The following is a 19,336-nucleotide window of genomic DNA, read 5'->3' on the forward strand; positions in this document are numbered from 1 at the left end:
AGTTCTGTTCTGCTTATATTAATCCTGCACAAATGCATGATCGTAGTAGCAACTTGCAGCAAAGCCATCACTCGCCATCAGCTTAGGCCACATCTACTCAGTGATCAATACTCTAGGCATAAAAGGCCAAGATCCGGCGTTACTTTGCATTGGGATCGAAATACTACTTCGTTTGCTATTTTTTCACTGCCTTTTGCAATTAAGTAGCTTATCACTGTGCCCTCTCGCTCGTTGAACAGCAGCGTCACGGGCGGCCACGCCACGGCGGTGGTGGCCCTCTGCAGGCACCCGAAGGTGTAGGCCTTCACGGCGTCGCCGGCGACGGCGAGGGAGTCCTGCGACAGCCCCGCCTGTAGCGAGGAGGCACGGGTCGGTACGAGGTGGACGCGGCCGGCGGTGCCCCTGTGCCGCCTCCCTGCACGCACGTGCACGCAACTCGCCGCATAGCGTCGGCGAGCTCTGGCTGAGCGCCTGAGCGCGGCTGAGCCGCAGCCGCTGCATGCTGGTGGCGCCAGCGTACGTGGCCGTGGAGCCGGTTCAGGAACAGGTTGAGCAGCCTGAGCGAGGTGATCGACGCCAGTGAGCGAGGGACCTCGCCCGTGATCTCGCCCACGCCGCGCCCCAGCACCTGCGCCACGCCGCCAGGATCTCGCCCACGCCGCGCGCCAGCACCTGCACCACGCCGCGCATCCCGGGCCGCAGCGCGGGTTCCAGGCTAGAGCACGCCAGCCCCACCAGCAGCGCGCGCCGCGCCTCGTCCTCGTCGAACTCCCCGCCCAGCCACGGGTCCATGGCCTCCAGCAGCCACGCCTCCCCGCATGATCCTCATCGTCGGCGCCCGCGTGGACTTCAACCGGCAGCAGCAATATTTCCGTGGGAGTGGGACATAGAAGCCTAGTCATCATGCCACATCAGCATGGGAAGTCCACGTGAAGAAGTATGGATCTAAGTGAACCACTTTGGAAGTCGATGGACCCAAAAAACCACTTTGGAAATTGATGGACCTAACCGAAACTTCCTCAAAAGTTAATGGACTTTCAGTGCATTTAACTCAAACAAAAAATACCTGGGAAATTTGAAGAATGAGCTTCTCAAGAACAGGTGAATGTTCGAGAATGCAAACAAGTGCACTGAGGTCAATAGCTACACACCATTCATTCAGCAACAATGTCTTTAACTTAGAAAATGTTGGGCACCATCTCAGATCCCTTTTGAAAATGAACTGAGCAACGTGCAAAAAAAGTGTTAAGAAAATGATTATGGATATAGCCATGTAGGTGATGTAAGCAACTGTAACATGCATTATGAAAATCAAAGATTGCCCTTAAAGTTATGTCAAACGTGGGTATATGATTTGTGGAATGTCAGAAAAACACTAAAAGGACAATAAACTCAAATGTGGCAGTGACAGTGAATGACGTGCTAAATGGCCAATATATTTGTGGGATGCTGAACCTGAAAAAAAGTGTGGCAAGCAACAAACTGAACAATTAGAACTAAGAAGATGGACGTGTGCATACCGTTCCATAGTAGGCTATCAATTCCAAATACACTGCATTTGACAGACCCCCAAGAAGTACACAACGTTCTCTGTGGTCGTCCGCGCCACAACAATTTGCACAAGATCCACAATAATCATGCCTAGAATCACGTTTCTTCATACAAGCATCCCTTTTTTCCCTGTTGGCAGGCTTGACAAATGCAGTTTGCAGTGATGGCATGAATTCAAGCAGAGGTGCTTTGCCACGGAAATTTTTGAGCTGCAGAGAAATGAGACTAGGCATAGAAATACACGCCCGGATATCATTGACAAAACGGCTGTTTATGATTCGCAGATCCTTTACGGACTGGGACAGAATCCTTAAACAGGACAGACGGCCGGCTGCTACGTCGACAACCTCCAATGCTGGACAGGCCACAAAATCAAGGCAATCGGCGCGAAAATCAACACCGGTTGTCTCCAGTCTTCTCAGGTGCTGGGAGATCAGAGGACGGTCTAGCCTGATCGGCAGATAGATGATCAATGCCCGTACTTTGCACATCAAGGCATGTCGGATCCAAATAGGGATCTCTTCCTGGATTTTCGGATTTGGTTTCTCCTCCTAAACTTTAGTTCATGTCCCATCGGATGTTTGGACACATGAGTATTAAATATAAACTAATTACGAAACTAATTGCACAGCTTACAACTAACTTACGAGACGAATCTTTTAAGCCTAATTAGTCCATAATTTGACAATGTAATGCTACAGTACACATATGCTAATGACAGATTAATTAAGCTTAATAAATTTGTCTCGTGAAGTACTGACGGATTCTGTAATTTATTTTTTTATTAATATCTGAACACCCTATGCAACGTCCTCATGTGACACCACCTAAATTTTAGCCTCACGGATCCAAACACATAGGCCCAAGAAATCGTTTGACACCTCGAACTCATCTAAAGCCATGCCTGGCGCTCTAAGGAGCAGTAGGCAGTTCACGAACTTGGCAACGACTTCGGTGATCCTTGGCATGTCGTAGTTGATGCGTAGGCGACGCACGGACCTCCATTGGTGGCGCCAGTGCCGCGCGTGCACACACGTCTTCACCGCCTCGTCCGCCGGCAGGAAACCGAGCACGTACTGGAGGATAGCGTCCGGCAACGCGCTGATCCGGTCCTGATCCAGCGGCTCCAGGTCAGGCGCCGCCGCCACTTTCTTGGCTCTCATGTCGCCAGGCATTCCGCCGACAGGGTGTGGTGGGCGCTGCAGGGAGATATGGCCTGCACCTGCTGGATACGAGAGGGATCTGGAAATGGGGGGACGACGGGGGAGAAGAAAGCGATGCGGCGCTGCGGCGAGCGGAACGGAGGGAGGTGGCGGCGGCAGCGTCTTTCTCCGCGAGGAAGGGCAAGTGAAGCACACTGGTTCTTGGGCTTCATCTTCCCTAGACACTAGAGGGCCCAAAATCTAGATTCCATCTCTTTTCTCCCTTCATAGCCAGCTGGGCCAAAATCTTGTAGGCCTCTTTTTTCTACGTCAGTTTCGGCGGACCACTAGAAAAGCCCTTTTCTACCATTGCTTTCCTCAAAAGTCTAAGTTACCTCCCCAACTATCATGGTCATCCGATTCTTCATCCTAAACTACAAAACCAGTTTTTAACCTCCTTCAACTTTGGAACCCGTTTGTTTTTCCATCTCGGATGGTTCTGACGGTGGTATTAATAACGTGGGGGTAAATCAGACGAAGTTGAAACTCTGTGGAGGTAAATCAGATTAGAAATATTTTAAAAATATATAAAAAAATTTGTAAAAAAAAATTCAAAAAAATATTGGAATTGTTTACAAGAAAAAATAATGTAATTAAAAATCCTAAAATCTAGTTTAATCTTATAAATTTCATAGAAACTTTGTTTTACCTCAGAAAATTATGAAACTAGTTTTCTATATTTTTTTTCTAAAATCATGCTCTATCTTGTGGTGCAAATTGTTTAAATCTTTATGGACTAATTTTCATGCTTATTTGCAAGTAGAAGCCCTTATTATCTATTATATTTAGTCAATACTAATCATTTGGACAGTATAAAATCATGATTGAAGCATGGTCAGGACGTACGTGTGACAAGGAGCATGCTAAAACGTCCTAAATGGCTAGAGGGGGTGAATAGCCTAGAAAAATTCTCTACGAAAACACTAAAACGAGTGGTTAGTAACCTAAATGGTGAAATATAATTTTGCTCTAGCTCTACAAGGGTTGCAAGCCACCTAAACCAACAATTCTAGTTGCTATGATCTCTAGGTTCACATAAGGGTTAAGTCACTACTTTCTAAGCTATTGAGCTCTCAAAGACTAACTAAAGAGCCTCATTAATCAAACTAACAAGCTCTTAAGATTAGCTACACTAAAGAGCTTGACTAGGCAAGAAAGTGATAAATGTAAATACAAGAGAGGAATGAATTGGTTATACCGCCGTGGCAAGAGAGATGAACCAATCAATGAATACCAAATCAATCACCGGGAGAAATCCAAGAGACAAGTGACACATAATTTTTCTTCCGAGGTTCACGTGCTTGCAGACACGCTAGTCCTCGTTGTATCGACCAACACTTGGTGGTTCGGCGGCTAATATGTATCACACACCTAGCCCACCACAAGAGCGCCGCAAGAACCTACCCACAAGTGAGGTAACTCAATGACACGAGCAATTTACTAGAGTTACCTTTCGGCTCTTCGCCGGGGAAGGTACAAGACCCCTCACAATCAACAGGAGATGGCCACGAACAATCACCAACTCGTGTCAATGCTACTTCGCTACTCCAAGCCGTCTAGGTGTCGACAAACACCAAGAGTAACAAAAAATCCGCAGCCACAACGATCCCCAAGTGCCACTAGATGCAATCACTCAAGCAAATGCACTAGAAATCACTCATAATCTCACTATGATGATGAATCAATGATGAAGATAAGTGGGAGGTGTTTGATTAGGCTCACAAGGATGTCAAGTATGTCAAAGTGCCAAGAGAGAGACCCAAGCCGACCAAGAACTATTTATAGACCCCCTTAAACAAATAGAGTCGTTGCACTGCGCAGAGCCGACCGGACTCACCGACCGAACCCTGAGCAGAGTCCGGTCGCCTAGGTCTGGTCCCTCCTGGCCGTCCACATGTCCTCCCTTTAAAAACTGAGCGTCGGATCTCAATGGCTATAACAGTTAGTGCAAGTCAACAAAGCCGGACCGGACTCTAACCCTCTGGGTCTGGTCACTACGCGTGCCCTGGGTCTAGTCGACTCCAGTAAGCTCCCCGAGCACGAAAATACAACCAAACTTAGTCCGATCGTCATGACCGGACTCAGCCTGGGTCTGATCTTCTTACTGTTCACAGCGCGCGCCACCAAGTTAATATGACCGGACTGAGCGAGGTTGGGTCCAGTCACTTGAAGTCAGCAGGGTCCGGTCGTGATCAAATTCACACCGAGAGGTCCTAGAGCCTTCGGACCAGGGCTGGTCATACATGACCGGACTCAGCCTCAGGGTCCGATTCTTGCCACATCACCTCTACGATAGAGCTGCACAACCAGACTCTGGGCGCCGGGTCCGGTCCTCTCACGTGCCTGGGTCCGGTCATCACCTGGCCTTCTCAGCCGCGCCCTTAACACTGACCAGACTTTGGCTGACAGGGTCCGATCCTAGGCTTTCACCTCCTTTTCTTTTTCTATCTCCTCAACCGCTCCACCCTTGCTTCCAAGTTGCTAACCACAAAGTGTACAACTCATGTGCCCATGTGTTAGCATTTTTCAAAGCATTTTTCAAGGGTTAATTGTAAGCAGACTAGGTCTCGATAACCGCTTAGCCAAATATTTCCCCTCTTTATAGTATGGCTATTGATCCTAAACACACTCACACCCTCTATGGTGTCTTGAGTGCCAAAACAAAAACATATTTGATACATTTGCCTTGATCAACCCTTGGTTTTTTATTTTTCTCTTTCTTCTTTTCTAAGTTGGAGCATTTGATCATCATCACATGTGGTCATCTCATCATTTCATGTGATTGTCACCGTCATTTGAGTGCCATCATGCTCCACTCCTTGGGTGTACCAACCTATCTCACACATCACATAGATAGCAAGGTTACTACACATAGGTTTCATCAATTATCTAAAGCCAAACTAGGGCTTTCATTCTCCCCCTTTTTGGTAATTGGTGACAACCTTTTATAAAGATATTCAATTTAATCCTTTTGGATTCATGTTGCTTGCCCAAGCATTTTACCATGTGTAAAGGATATGGACAAGTTTCATAAATCCAAATTGGTAGCATTAGCTCCCCCTACATATGTGCTAAGAGTTTGGATTGAAAGCTTGAACATATGCATGGATAGGAAGTTTGGGAGAGTAATAACTACCAAATGATGCTAAGGTGTAAAGAATGGACCTTTGAAGCATGATACCAATCGGAGTTTCCATTTGAACACCATCCTTATCACCATGTTTTGCTAGATACCACTTGAAAACTAAAACCACTAGATACCTCATGAGATCAACATTAGAAACAAGGCTCTAGTACTACTTATAAAACCAATTTAAGCGTCTAGCTATCCTAAGCATGCTAGTTTTCATTACATCAATCATTTTCTATAATCTAGCATACACCACACAAGCAAAGATATGGAATTTAAAAACTTGTGCCATGCAAGCAAACATATGTAATGCACACTCAAATGCAACATACAAGTTTATGAGCTTGTTCCTCCTACTTGCATGCTTCAATTTTAATTGATCCCTTTAGATTATCAAACTTCCCCCTTTGTCAATCCTATCTATCTTTGTGAATTACTTCTCACCCTTTGTCAACAATTAGCACAAAAGGTGAGCTCAAATTTTAGATAGGTTGGGGTGAAACCATGTTAAGTGAAGATTATTTTCCTAAATTTGGTTCAATCTAGATCACTTGCAGAAGATATTTAACTCCGTTTGATCTAATGGCAAGCTTCTTCACACCTCATTTCAAGGGTTATCTTGACAATGTTGAGTTAAACACTTATAGCTTATTTTCTAGATTAAACACTAGGTTCACAAGGCCACAAACATGTCATATGCTGCCACTAGACCATTTCAAGCATATAAGCAATAGTGGTACCATATAAGCATCAAATTCATTTGATTTTCATGAATGAGTCTAAGACATGATAGGAATGAGTAGATGCACTAAACAAGTCCTTAGCAAAGAATGAATGACATGTCAACCAATTTTACCTTGCTTTGCTCGAAGGAGAGGCATGTCATATAATGGGGTGCATCAACACATATTACAGAAGTCAATAATGTTCAATTCATTCCTTAGCTTGCAAAACCTCTTCTCATCAAGTGGCTTGGTGAATATATCGGCAAGTTAATCATCGGTGCCCACACTCTCAATGCAAATGTCCCCTTTTTATTGATGATCTCTTATGAAGTGATGGCGGATATCAATGTGCTTTGTTCTTGAATGTTGAACCAGGTTGTTGGTGAGCTTCACGGCACTCTCATTATCACATAGCAATGGCACTTGTTTCAACTTGATTCCAAAATCATTCAAAGTAGCCTTCATCCAAAGTAATTGAGCCCAACAACTACTGGTCAAAATGTACTCCGCTTCGGTGGTTGAAAGTGTTACACTATTTTGCTTCTTTGATGACCAAGACACAAGTGATCTTCCCAACAATTGGCATGTGCCCGATGTGCTCTTTCTCTCAATTTTGCATCCCGCATAATCAGAGTCCGAATATCAAATCAACTCAAATCTAGCTCCTTTGGGATACCACAATCCAACATTTTGTGTATGCTTCAAGTACCTCAATATTCTCTTTGTTGCCTTCAAATGACTTTCTCTTGGTGAGGCTTGAAATCTAGCACACATGCATACACTAAACATCACATCCGACCTTGATGCGGTCACATAGAGTAGGCTTCCAATCATAAAATGATACATCTTTTGATCCACCATATTGCCACCATGGATTTCAATAGCGGGCTCTAGCAACGCTATAGCGCCGCTATAGCCTCTAGAGAGAGCTCCCGCTATGCTATTTCTATTTTTCCGCTATGCCATTTATAACCACTATATTATGCTTTAACGTCGCCTAAATTGATTAGCTGTGACTTTAAAATAGCGCTGCATTTTCAACTTTAGCTTTTAGAGTGACAATATACTTATTATATATTTATCTTTTGGTGTTAAGTTGATCTTTTAGAAAATTGAACACTTGAGTCTCACAAATTGTGCTATAATGCCATATTAAATAATATTCCCTAGACTCCTAAAGCCTTAAAAACATATTTGTGTTCAGTAATTTTCACGATTCTTGTGTTTTTATGAAATAATTACTTGATTTTTATGGTTTTCTTAAAAACCGCTATCTGTCATAGCTCCGCTATAACTGCGCTATAGCTTTATAGCTTCTGAAAAAATGCCGCTATTTGCAATAGCCCGCTATTTTAAACCTTGATTGCCATTAGCATCACTATCCAAGTTTCCATTTGTCCCCATTGGTGTACTAATAGCCTTTGCATCATCCATTCCAAACTTCTTGAGCATGTCTTTGATGTACTTGCCTTGACTTACAATTGTGCCATTCTTCATTTGCTTGATTTGAGGACCAAGTAAGTAACTCAACTCTCCAATCATGGACATCTCAAACTCATTTGCCATCATCTTTGCAAACTCCTCACAAAAATCTTGATTGGTTGATCCAAAGATAATGTCATCACCATAGATTTGCAACATAAACAAGTCGTTGCCTATCTTCTTGGTGAAGAGAGTGGTGTCAACCTTGCCCATTTTGAATCCCTTAGAGAGTAGAAAATCCCTCAATCTCTCATACCATGCTCTAGGTGCTTGCTTCAATCCATACAAAGCCTTTCTCAACTTGTAGACATGGTTGGGTTTCTTCTCGTCTTTGAAACCAGGAGGTTGCTCAACATACACAAGCTCATTGATGTACCCATTGAGAAATGCACTCTTCACATCCATTTGGTACAACTTGATGTTGTGGGCACAAGCATAGGCTAACAAGATCTTAATTGCTTCCAATCTTGCAACTAGGGCATATGTTTCTCCAAAATCAAGACCTTCAACTTGTGTATAGCCTTGTGCTACCAATCTTGCTTTGTTCCTTACTACTATCCTATGTTGATCTTGCTTGTTTCGAAAGACCCATTTGGTTTCAATCACATTATGATCCTTAGGCTTCTCAACTAACTCCCATACCTGATTTCTTGTGAAGTTGTTTAGCTCTTCATGCATAGCATTGACCCAATCAACATCATTCAAAGCTTCATCTATCTTCTTTGGTTCAATGGATGACACAAATGAGAAATGTTCACAAAATAATACCAATCTTGATCTAGTTTGCACATCTCTTGAGATATCACCAATTATAAAGTCTAAGGGATGATCTCTTGCAATATTTGTTGGTTGGAGCACTTAAACTTGATTGCTTGCACTTTGTTGATGATTTGGTTGAGATGATGTACTAGCCACTTGTTGTTGATCTTTCACTTGACCCTCACTTGCACTAGCTTGATCTAGATCATGAGAACCACTAGCTTACACATTTGAGTTAGAGAGCACTTGATCTTTGTCATCATCAACTTCAATCACTTCTCTTAGACTTATATCACCAACATCTATGTTCTTTATTGTATTGACCAATTGAGTGCCTATCACATCATCTAGATTCTCATCTTCCTCTTGTGAACCATTGGTTCGTCAAATTCCACATCATGAACCTCTTCAAGAGTACCACTAGCCAAATTCCAAATTCTATACGCCTTACTAGTAGTGGAGTATCTAAGCAAGAAGCCTTTATCACACTTCTTCTCAAACTTGCTCAATCTAGTCCATTTCTTCAATATGTAGCATTTGCAACCAAAAACCCAAAAATATGCAACGTTGGGCTTTCTACCATTCAAGAGCTCATATGATGTCTTTTCCATCATTGGGTGACAATAGAGTCGATTGCTATAATTGTAAGCCATGTTGATTGCTTCGGCCCAAAATGAATGACTCACATTGTACTCACTCAACATTGATCTTGCCATGTCAATCAAAGTTTTATTCTTTCTCTCAACAAGGCCATTTAATTGTGGAGTGTACTTAGCTGAGAATTGATGTCTAATTCCAAACTCATCACACAACTCATCAATTCTAGTATTCTTGAATTCACTACCATTGTCACTTCTCACTTTCTTGATGGTTGTTTCAAATTCATTGTGTATTCTCTTGACAAATGATTTGAAGGTTACAAACACATCACTCTTATCAAGAAAGAACACCCATGTGTATCTAGTAAGATCACCCACTATCACAAATCCATATTTGTTTTCACCAATGCTACTATATGTGGTTGGTCCAAACAAGTCCATGTGCAACAACTCAAATGCCTTAGATGTGCTCATCATCCTCTTCTTAGGATATGTGTTACCAACTTATTTTCCGGCTGACATGCACTACATAGCTTATCCTTCTCAAATTAACATCTTTCAAGCCTCTTACTAGATCATGCTTAATCAATTTATTCAATTGTTTCATTCCAACGTGACCAAGCCTTCTATGCTATAACCAACCCATGCTAGATTTAGTGAGCAAACATGTTGTTCATTGGGTTTCACTAGCATTGAAATTAACCAAGTATAGATTCTCATATCTAAAGCCTTTGAATATCAAGTTAGAGCCATCTACACTTATGATCTCTACATCATCCACACAAAATATGCACTTGAAACTAAGATCACACAATTATGCTACTGATAATAGGTTGAAGTTCAAGCTCTCTACTAGTAGCACATTGGAAATGCTCAAGTCATTGGATATTTCAATCTTACTAAGCCCTTTGACCTTGCCTTTGCTATTATCACCAAATGTTATGCTATCAACCCCATTGCTATCACTTGTGTTGATTGAATTGAACATTCTAGAATCACCAGTTATGTGTTGTGTGCACCCACTATCAAGCACCCAATGCCTTCCTCTGGCTTTATATATAATTGACCTACAAAAGAAGATCAATTCTTTTTAGGTACCCAAACTTGCTTGGGTCCTTGAAGATTAGTCACTAAGCTCTTTAGTACCCAAATGGCTTTCTTCTTTAAGCCCACAATTGGTGCACCAATGAACTTAGCCTTCACACCATTGGCACCCTTGGTAAGCAAATAACAAGAATCAAACTTAATTGAGGATATATTAGTTTGCTTGTTCTTGTTCTTGCGATATTGCTCTATATGCCTAACTTGCTTGCATCTATTGCAAAATCGACCATTGCCCTTCACAAAGCTAACTTTGGGAGTGACAAAGGTCGCCTTGCCTTTCTTAAGGGTATAGCCTAATCCCTCTTTGTTGAGAGAACATCTTTGGCTACCCAAGCACTTTAGCACGCGGGCATCTCCACCATAGGCATTGCCTAAGGCACGAGTGAGCTCATTTACGTCCTTCTTGAGGGTTTCATTTTCCATCATTCATGAGGCATCACAAGTGAAACCATCACTCAAAGGTAAAGTTGAAGTGGAAGTGCTACAAGAAGGGTTAGTAGGAGCAACAACAATATGCTTGTAAAAAGATTCATCAAGAATATCACAAGTCAAGCCTACGTCACATGATACAATGACCTCCTCCTTCTTGGCTTCCTCGAGGAGAGAGGAGTGAGCTTTTTCAAGCTTAGAGTGAGCTTTGCCAAGCTTCTCATGGGCTTCCATTAGCCTCTTATGAGTGGCATTGAGCTCATCAAAGGATTGCTCAAGAGATTTGACTCTCTTATGTAATTCTTTGCACTCCTTTCTCTTCATCTCAAGACATGTATGGGCATTCTCCAACATGTCCATGAGAGCCTCCTTGGAGACCTCCTCCTCCTCATCATCACTCCTACAATCATCACTTTCATCATATTTTACCTTAGTGGGCTTTGCCATGAGGCATGTTGATGAAGTGTCGAAGAGAGAAGGCTTGTTGTTGATAGCAATGCTTGCAAGTGCCTTCTTCTTGGACTTCTTGTCATCATCACTAGAGTCACCATCCTCTGATGCTGCATCACTATCCCATGTCACCACATAGCTACCACCTTTCTTCTTCTTTTGGAAGGTCATCTTCTTCTCCTTCTTTTTCTTCTTTTTCTTCTTCTCCTTCTTCTTCTTCTCATCCTCATCATTGCCACTATTGTAGGGACATTCCGCTACAACATGATCCTTGCTCTTGTATTTGTGGCATCTCCTCACATACTCTTTGTTGTGATCTCTTCTCTTTCTTGCACCATACCCCTTCTTCATGAACTTAGCAAGCTTGCGCACAAATAGAGCCATGGCATCACCATCAATGTCACTAGCATCTTCATCACAACTAGATTCTTCTTTCTTTGGTTTGCCCTTGCTCTTAGATGAGGTGCTAGCCTTGAATGCTACACTCTTCTTCTTCTTGTATTCATCTTTCTTCTGAACCTTGTCATTCCCCTCCCTTTCCACATAGTATGTCTCTTGAGTCATGACATCACCTAGTACTTGGTTGGGGGTTATGTCCTTCAATCCTTCTCTTATGATGATCAATCTCAATGTCTCAAACCTTGGAGGTAAACACATCAAGAACCGGTGGGACACATCATCATATTGTACTTTCTCACCTAATGCCATGAGATCATTGATAATCACTTGCAATCTATGGAACATCTCCGGAATGCTCTCTTCATCTTTCATCTTGAAGCTTATCAATTTGTTATTGAGAATGTGCAACTTGGCACTCTTGAATGCCGGTGTGCCCTCATAGGTCTCCTCCAATCTCTTCCACACTTCACTAGCTCTCTCAAGATCTTTGAATTGCTCAAACACCTTTGAATCAATTGCATTGTAGATAGTGTTGAGAGCCAAAGTGTTGCATTGCTTGTTGGCGTGATCTTCATTAGTGAGGTTGGTGGGATCAAGAGTCACATAGTCACCCTCCGTCACATCCCACACTCTTTCATTGAATGAACCAAGATACATTTTCATTTTTCTCTTCCAATAATAATAGCATGTGCCATCAAAGAACTGTGGTTCGCCCCCCACATGGTTGAACACAACATGAGCTATCTTTTGACACTGAAGGTTGTTAAGCCTTGATTAAACGGTGACCACGACTCCGATACCACTTGAAAGGTCCTAAATAGCTAGAGGGGGTGGATAGCCTATAAAAATTCTCTAAAAAACACTAGAGCGAGTGGTTAGTAACCTAACTGGCGAAATGCAATTTTGCTCTAGCTCTACAAAGGTTGCAAGCCACCTAAACCAACATTTCTAGTTGCTATGATCTCTAGGTTCACACAAGGGCTAAGTCACTACTTTCTAACCTAGTGAGGTCTCAAAGACTAACTAAAGAACCTCACTAACCAAACTAACAAGCTCTCAAGATTAGCTACACTAAAGAGCTTGACTAGGCAAGAAAGTCATAAATGTAAATACAAGAGAGGAGTGAATTGGTTATACCGTCGTGGCAAGAGCGATGAACCAATCAATGAATACCAACTCAATCACCGGGAGAAATCCCAGAGACAAGTGACACACAATTTTTCTCCCGAGGTTCACGTGCTTGCCGGCACACTAGTCCCTGTTGTGTCGACCAACACTTGGTGGTTCGGCGGCTAATAGGTATCACACACCTAGCCCACCACAACGGTGCTGCAAGAACCTACCCACAAGTGAGGTAACTCAATGACACGAGCAATTTACTAGAGTTACCTTTTGGCTCTTCGCCAGGGAAGGTACAAGACCCCTCAATCAACAGGAGATGGCCATGAACAATCACCAACTCATGCCAATGCGCCTCCGCTGCTCCAAGCTATCTAGGTGTCGGCAAACAATAGGAGTAATAGGAAATCCGTAGCCACAACGATCCCAAAGTGCCACTAGATGCAATCACTCAAGCAAATGCACTAGAAATCACTCACAATCTCACTATGATGATGAATCAATGATGGAGATGAGTGGGAGGTGTTTGATGAGGCTCACAAGGATGTCACATATGTCAAAGTGCCAATAGAGAGCCCCAAGCCAGCTAAGAACTATTTATAGACCTCCTCAAACAAATAGAGCCGTTGCTCTGAGCAGAGCTGACCAGACTCACCGACTGGACCCTGAGCAGAGTCCAGTCACCTAAGTCCGGTCCCTGCTGACCGTCCACATGTCCTCCCTTTAAAAACTGAGCATCGGATCTCAATGGCTATAACGGTCAACGCAAGTCAACAGAGCCAGATCGGACTCTAACCCTCTGGGTCCGGTCGCTACGCATGCCCTGGGTCCGGTCTACTCTAGTAAGCTCCCCAAGCGTGAAAATACAACCGGACTCAGTCTGATCATCATGGCTGGACTAAGCTTGGGTCCAGTCTTCTTACTGTTCATCGCACGCACCACCAAGTTAACATGACCGGACTTAGCGAGGTCGGGTCCGGTTGCTCAAAGTCAGCAGGGTCTGGTCACGATCAAATTCACACCGAGAGGTCCCACAGCCTTCGGACTAGGTCTGGTCATACATGATCGGACTCAGCCTCAGGGTCCGGTTCTTGCCACATCACCTCTGCGACATAGAGCGGCACAACTGGACTCTGGACGCCGGGTCCGGTCATCCCGCGTGCCTAGGTCCAGTCATCACCTAGCCTTCTCAGCCGTGCCCTTAACACTGACCGAACTCTGGCTGACAGGGTCTGGTCCTGGTTGAGCCAGGGTCCGGTCCTAGGGTTTCACCTCCATTTCTTTTTCTATTTCCTTAACCGCTTTACCCTTGCTTCCAAGTTGCTAACCACAAAGTGTACAACTCATGTGCTCGTGTGTTAGCATTTTTCAAAGCATTTTAAGGGTTAATTGTAAGCACACTTGGTCCCTAAATACATATGCATGAATCATGTAACCTAGTGGCACTCGTGAAAGGTCCTAATGGCTAGAGGGGGGGTGAATAGCCTAATAAAAATTTCTATAACAACACTTAACAAAACGGTTAGACAAAAATGAGGCGAAGCAAGTGTTGCGCTAGCCTACTCAAAATGCAAGCCACCTACCACAATTCTAGTTTAGATAGTAACTAACCAGACAATATCTATGACACTACACTAAGTTAGTGTGCTCTAAAAGGCTAACCAAAGAGCCACACTAACCAAACTAACAAGCTCTCACAACTAGCTACACGAAGGAGCTTGACAACTAGTTTGAGGTAATGTAAAGAGAGTGATCAAGATAGTTATACCGCCGTGTAGAGGAGTAAGCCAATCAATCACAAGAATGAATATCAATGAAGACCAATCACCTCGGAATCAATGATGAACACAATGATTTTTTACCGAGGTTCACTTGCTTGCCGGCAAGCTAGTCCTCGTTGTGGCGATTCACTCACTTGGAGGTTCACGCACTAATTGGCATCACACGCCAAACCCTCAATAGGGTGCCGCACAACCAATAAAAGATGAGGATCACACAAGCTACGAGCAATCCACTAGAGTACCTTTTGGCTCTCCGCCGGGGAAAGGTCAAGAACCCCTCACAATCACCACGATTAGAGCCAGAGACAATCACCACTCTCCGCTCGATGATCCTTGCTGCTCCAAGCTGTCTAGGTGGCGGCAACCACCAAGAGTAACAAGCGAAATCCACAGTGATACACGAACACCAAGTGCCTCTAGATGCAATCACTCAAGCAATGCACTTGGATTCACTCCCAATCTCACTATGACGATGAATCAATGATGGAGATGAGTGGAAGGGCTTTGGCTAAGCTCACAAGGTTGCTATATCAATGAAAATAGCCAAAGTTGTGAGCTACAGCCGTCCATGGGGCTTAAATAGAAGCCCCCACGAAATAGAGCCGTTATACCCCTTCACTAGGCATAACGCGGGCTGACCAGACGCTCCGGTCAAGTTGACCAGACGCTAGACCTCAGCGTCTGGTTGCCCAATGACAACCACGTGTCCTGATCTCAACGGTCACTTGAGTTGATCGGACGCTGCGCTATCAACTGACCGGACATTGAGCCACCAGCGTCCGATCGTTTCCAGTAAGGTTCTAGAAGCAACTTTCTTCGATCGGACGTGTTCGGTCATGCTTGACCAGACTCTTCCAGCATCCGGTGAGAGACCCTAGCCTCTGCGCGTTGCCCGACAACACGACCGGACCCTGCCTCTAGCGTCCGGTCGCTGAGCGACCTAGTGTCTGGTCACTGTATAACTAGCGACACTTACTCCTTTTCACTTCTAACTTCTTCACCCTTGCTCAAATGTGCCAATCACCAAGTGTAACACCTTGTGCACATGTGTTAGCATATTTTCACAAACATTTTCAAGGGTGTTAGCACTCCACTAGATCTTAAATGCATATGCAATGAGTTAGAGCATCTAGTGGCACTTTGATAACCGCATTTCGATATGAGTTTCACCCCTCTTAATAGTATATCAACCCCAAATATGATCACACTCTCTAAGTGTCTTGATCACCAAAACAAAATAGCTCCTATGGTTTATACCTTTGCCTTGAGCTTTTTGTTTTTCTCTTTCTTCTTTCCAAGTCCAAGCACTTGATCATCACCATGGCATCATCTTCATCATGCTATGATCTTTGTTTGCTTCGCAACTTGGAGTGTGCTACCTATCTCATGATCACTTGATAAACTAGGTTAGCACTTAGGGTTTCATCAATTCACCAAAACCAAACTAGAGCTTTCAATCTCCCCCTTTTTGGTAATTGATGACAACCCTTATACAAAGATATGAATTAAAATTCAATTGAATCCATGTTGCTTGCCCATGCATATTTACCATGTGTAAAGGACATGGACAAGTTTCATGAACCCCATATAGTAGCAATTGCCCCCCCTATATATGTGCTAAGAGTTTAGATTGTAGCTTGCACATATGATTAGATAGGAAATATAGGAGTCAATGTCTACCAAATGATGCTAAGGTATAAAAGATGGACCTTTGAAGCGTGATACCAATTGGAGTGCACCATTATACCATCCTTAGCATCATGGTTAGCTAGATACCACTTGAACACTTGATAGCTAGATACCACTTGTAAAAACTTTGTAAATATTTGGAAATAAAATCACTAGTTAACCTATACATGCTAGATTTTCATTTCATCATTCAATCTTACAACTAGCATACATCACACAAGCATGGATACTTAAATTAGAAAATGTGTGCCATGCAAGCAAGCATATGAAATGCACATTCAAATGCATCATACAAGATCATGAGCTTGCTCCCCCTACTTGTGTGTTTGAGATTTAATTGATCCCTTTGTCATATCTCTATATTTTCTCCCCCTATATATTTTCTCCCCCTATTTGAAATTCTCCCTTCTTTCACTATCTTTGAATTCTTCCCCTTTCATTATCTTCTTTCACTATCTTTGAATTCTCCCCCTTTCATTATCTCTCCCCCTTTTATTATCTTTGTATACTAATTTCTCCCCCTTTGTCATCAATGACCACAAAGGTTTAAAATGTAGATAATAACACTTCTAGGGTCGAGATTACCAAAGTCAATCAATGGGGTGAGGATCATGTTCTCAAATTTCGTTCAAACTAGAATATTTGCCAAAGACATTTAACTCGGTTTGATCCAAGGACAAGCTTTTTCACACCTCCAAATAAGGGTTATCTTGTACCATATTGAGTTAAACACTTAGAGCTCATTTTCTAGATTAAACACTAGGTTTACAAGCCCACAAACATGTCATATGCTACCACTAGATCAAGTCAAGCATAGAAGCAATAGTGGTACCATACAATTACCAAATTCATTTGATTTTCATGAATGAGCCTAATAAAATTGAACCACTTGAAGGTCCTAACAAAATTGAAAATGTGACTAGATGCACTAAACATGTCCTTAGCAAGGATGTATGTCATGCCAAACAACTTTTACCTTGAATAGCTCGAAGGAGAGGCATGTCATATAAGTGGGGGGTGCATCAACACATATTTGAGAAATCCAATATGTTCAACTCATTCCTTAGCTTGAAAAACCTTTTCTCATCCAATGGCTTGGTGAATATATCAACAAGTTGATCTTCGGTGCCTATACTCTCAATGCAAATGTCCCATTTTTGTTGATGATCTCTTATGAAATGGTGGCGGACATCAATGTGCTTTGTTCTTGCATGTTGAACCGGATTGTTGGTTAACTTGATTGCACTCTCATTATCACATAGCAATGGCACTTTCTTGAACTTGATTCCAAAGTCATTCAAGGTGGCCTTCATCCAAAGAATTTGTGCACAACAACTACCGGCGGATATGTATTCGGCTTCGGCGGTTGATAATGCAACACTATTTTGCTTCTTTGATGACCATAAAACAAGTGATCTTCCCAACAATTGACATGTGCCCGAGGTGCTCTTTCTTTCAACCTTGCATCCCACATAATCCGAGTCAGAGTAACCAACTAGCTCAAACTTTGCTCCTTTGGGATACCACAAACCAACATTTGGTGTATGCTTCAAGTACCTCAATATTCTCTTTGTAGCCTTCAAATGACTTTCTCTTGGTGAGGCTTGAAATCTTGCACACATGCATACACTAAACATGACATCTGGTCTTGATGCGGTCACATAGAGTAGGCTTCCAATCATAGACCGATACAACTTTTGATCCACCATATTTTCACTTGCATCACTATCCAAGTTGCCATTGGTTCCCATTGGTGTGCTAATGGCTTTACTATCACTCATTCCAAACTTCTTGATCATGTCCTTGATGTACTTGCCTTGGCTCACAAATGTACCATTCTTCAATTGCTTTATTTGAAGACCAATGAAGTAACTCAACTCTCCAATCATGGACATCTCAAACTCATTAGCCATCATCTTTCCAAACTCATCACAAAAATCTTGATTGGTTGACCCAAATATGATATCATCAACATAGATTTGCAACACAAACAAGGCTTTTCTAATCTTCTTGATGAAAAGAGTGGTGTCAACCTTGCCCATTGTGAACCCTTTAGAGAGGAGGAAGTCCCTCAATCTCTCATACCATGCTCTAGGTGCTTGTTTTAATCCATACAATGCCTTCTTCAACTTGTATACATGGTTGGGCTTCTTATCATCTTCAAAACCGGGAGGTTGCTCAACATATACTTCTTCATTGATGTAGCCATTTAGAAATGCACTCTTAACATCCATTTGATAGAGCTTGATGTTGTGGGCACAAGCATAGGCTAGCAAGATTCTAATTGCTTCCAATCTAGCAACCGGGGCATATGTTTCTCCAAAGTCAAGACCTTCAACTTGTGTATAGCCTTGTGCTACCAATCTTGCTTTGTTCCTTATAACTATCCCATCTTGATCTTGCTTGTTTCTAAAGACCCATTTGGTTTCAATCACATTATGTCCCTTTGGTCTCTCTACTAATTCTCATACTTGATTTCTTGTGAAGTTATTCAATTCTTCATGCATAGCATTCACCCAATCAACATCCTTCAATGCTTCATCAATCTTCTTTGGTTCAATGGATGACACAAATGAGAAATGCTCATAAAATGAAGCCAATCTTGATCTAGTTTGCACACCTCTAGAAATATCACCAATGATAGTGTCCAATGGATGATCAATTGCAATATTTGTTGGTTGGAGTATTGGAACTTGATTGCTTGCACTTGCTTGATCATTGGGTTAAGATGATGTACTAGCTACTTGATCTTGTTCATTGTCATGAGAGCCACTTGAACTAGCTTCAGTTGCATCATCTTACACATTTGAGTTAGAGAGCACTTGCACTTGATCATCTTCATCATCATTCACTTGCCTAGGCCTCAATTCACCAATATCCATGTTCTTCATGGCGTTTGAAAGTTGAATGCCTCTAA

The 19,336-nt window shown here is 42.7% G+C and overlaps 2 protein-coding genes across 2 annotated transcripts; both read right to left on the reverse strand.

Moving 5' to 3' along the window:
• Nucleotides 1–1,051: 1,051 nt before the first annotated feature.
• On the reverse strand, nt 1,052–2,849 carry LOC136488464 (MEIOTIC F-BOX protein MOF-like). Its single transcript, XM_066485393.1, has 3 exons — nt 2,396–2,849; nt 1,521–1,906; nt 1,052–1,222 (listed from the first exon to the last, which is right to left on the reverse strand). Exons 1-3 carry the CDS (start codon nt 2,724–2,726, stop codon nt 1,052–1,054), a joined length of 888 nt encoding a protein of 295 aa, XP_066341490.1. The 5' UTR covers nt 2,727–2,849.
• Nucleotides 2,850–7,955: 5,106 nt separating this feature from the next.
• LOC136488465 (uncharacterized) lies at nt 7,956–12,487 on the reverse strand. The gene is made up of 3 exons (XM_066485395.1): nt 11,736–12,487; nt 11,116–11,381; nt 7,956–8,200 (listed from the first exon to the last, which is right to left on the reverse strand). Exons 1-3 carry the CDS (start codon nt 12,485–12,487, stop codon nt 7,956–7,958), a joined length of 1,263 nt encoding a protein of 420 aa, XP_066341492.1.
• Between the last annotated feature and the right edge of the window lie 6,849 nt (nt 12,488–19,336).

Source organism: Miscanthus floridulus, chromosome 10 (assembly GCF_019320115.1).
Source record: "Miscanthus floridulus cultivar M001 chromosome 10, ASM1932011v1, whole genome shotgun sequence".
Classification (NCBI taxonomy): domain Eukaryota; kingdom Viridiplantae; phylum Streptophyta; class Magnoliopsida; order Poales; family Poaceae; genus Miscanthus; species Miscanthus floridulus.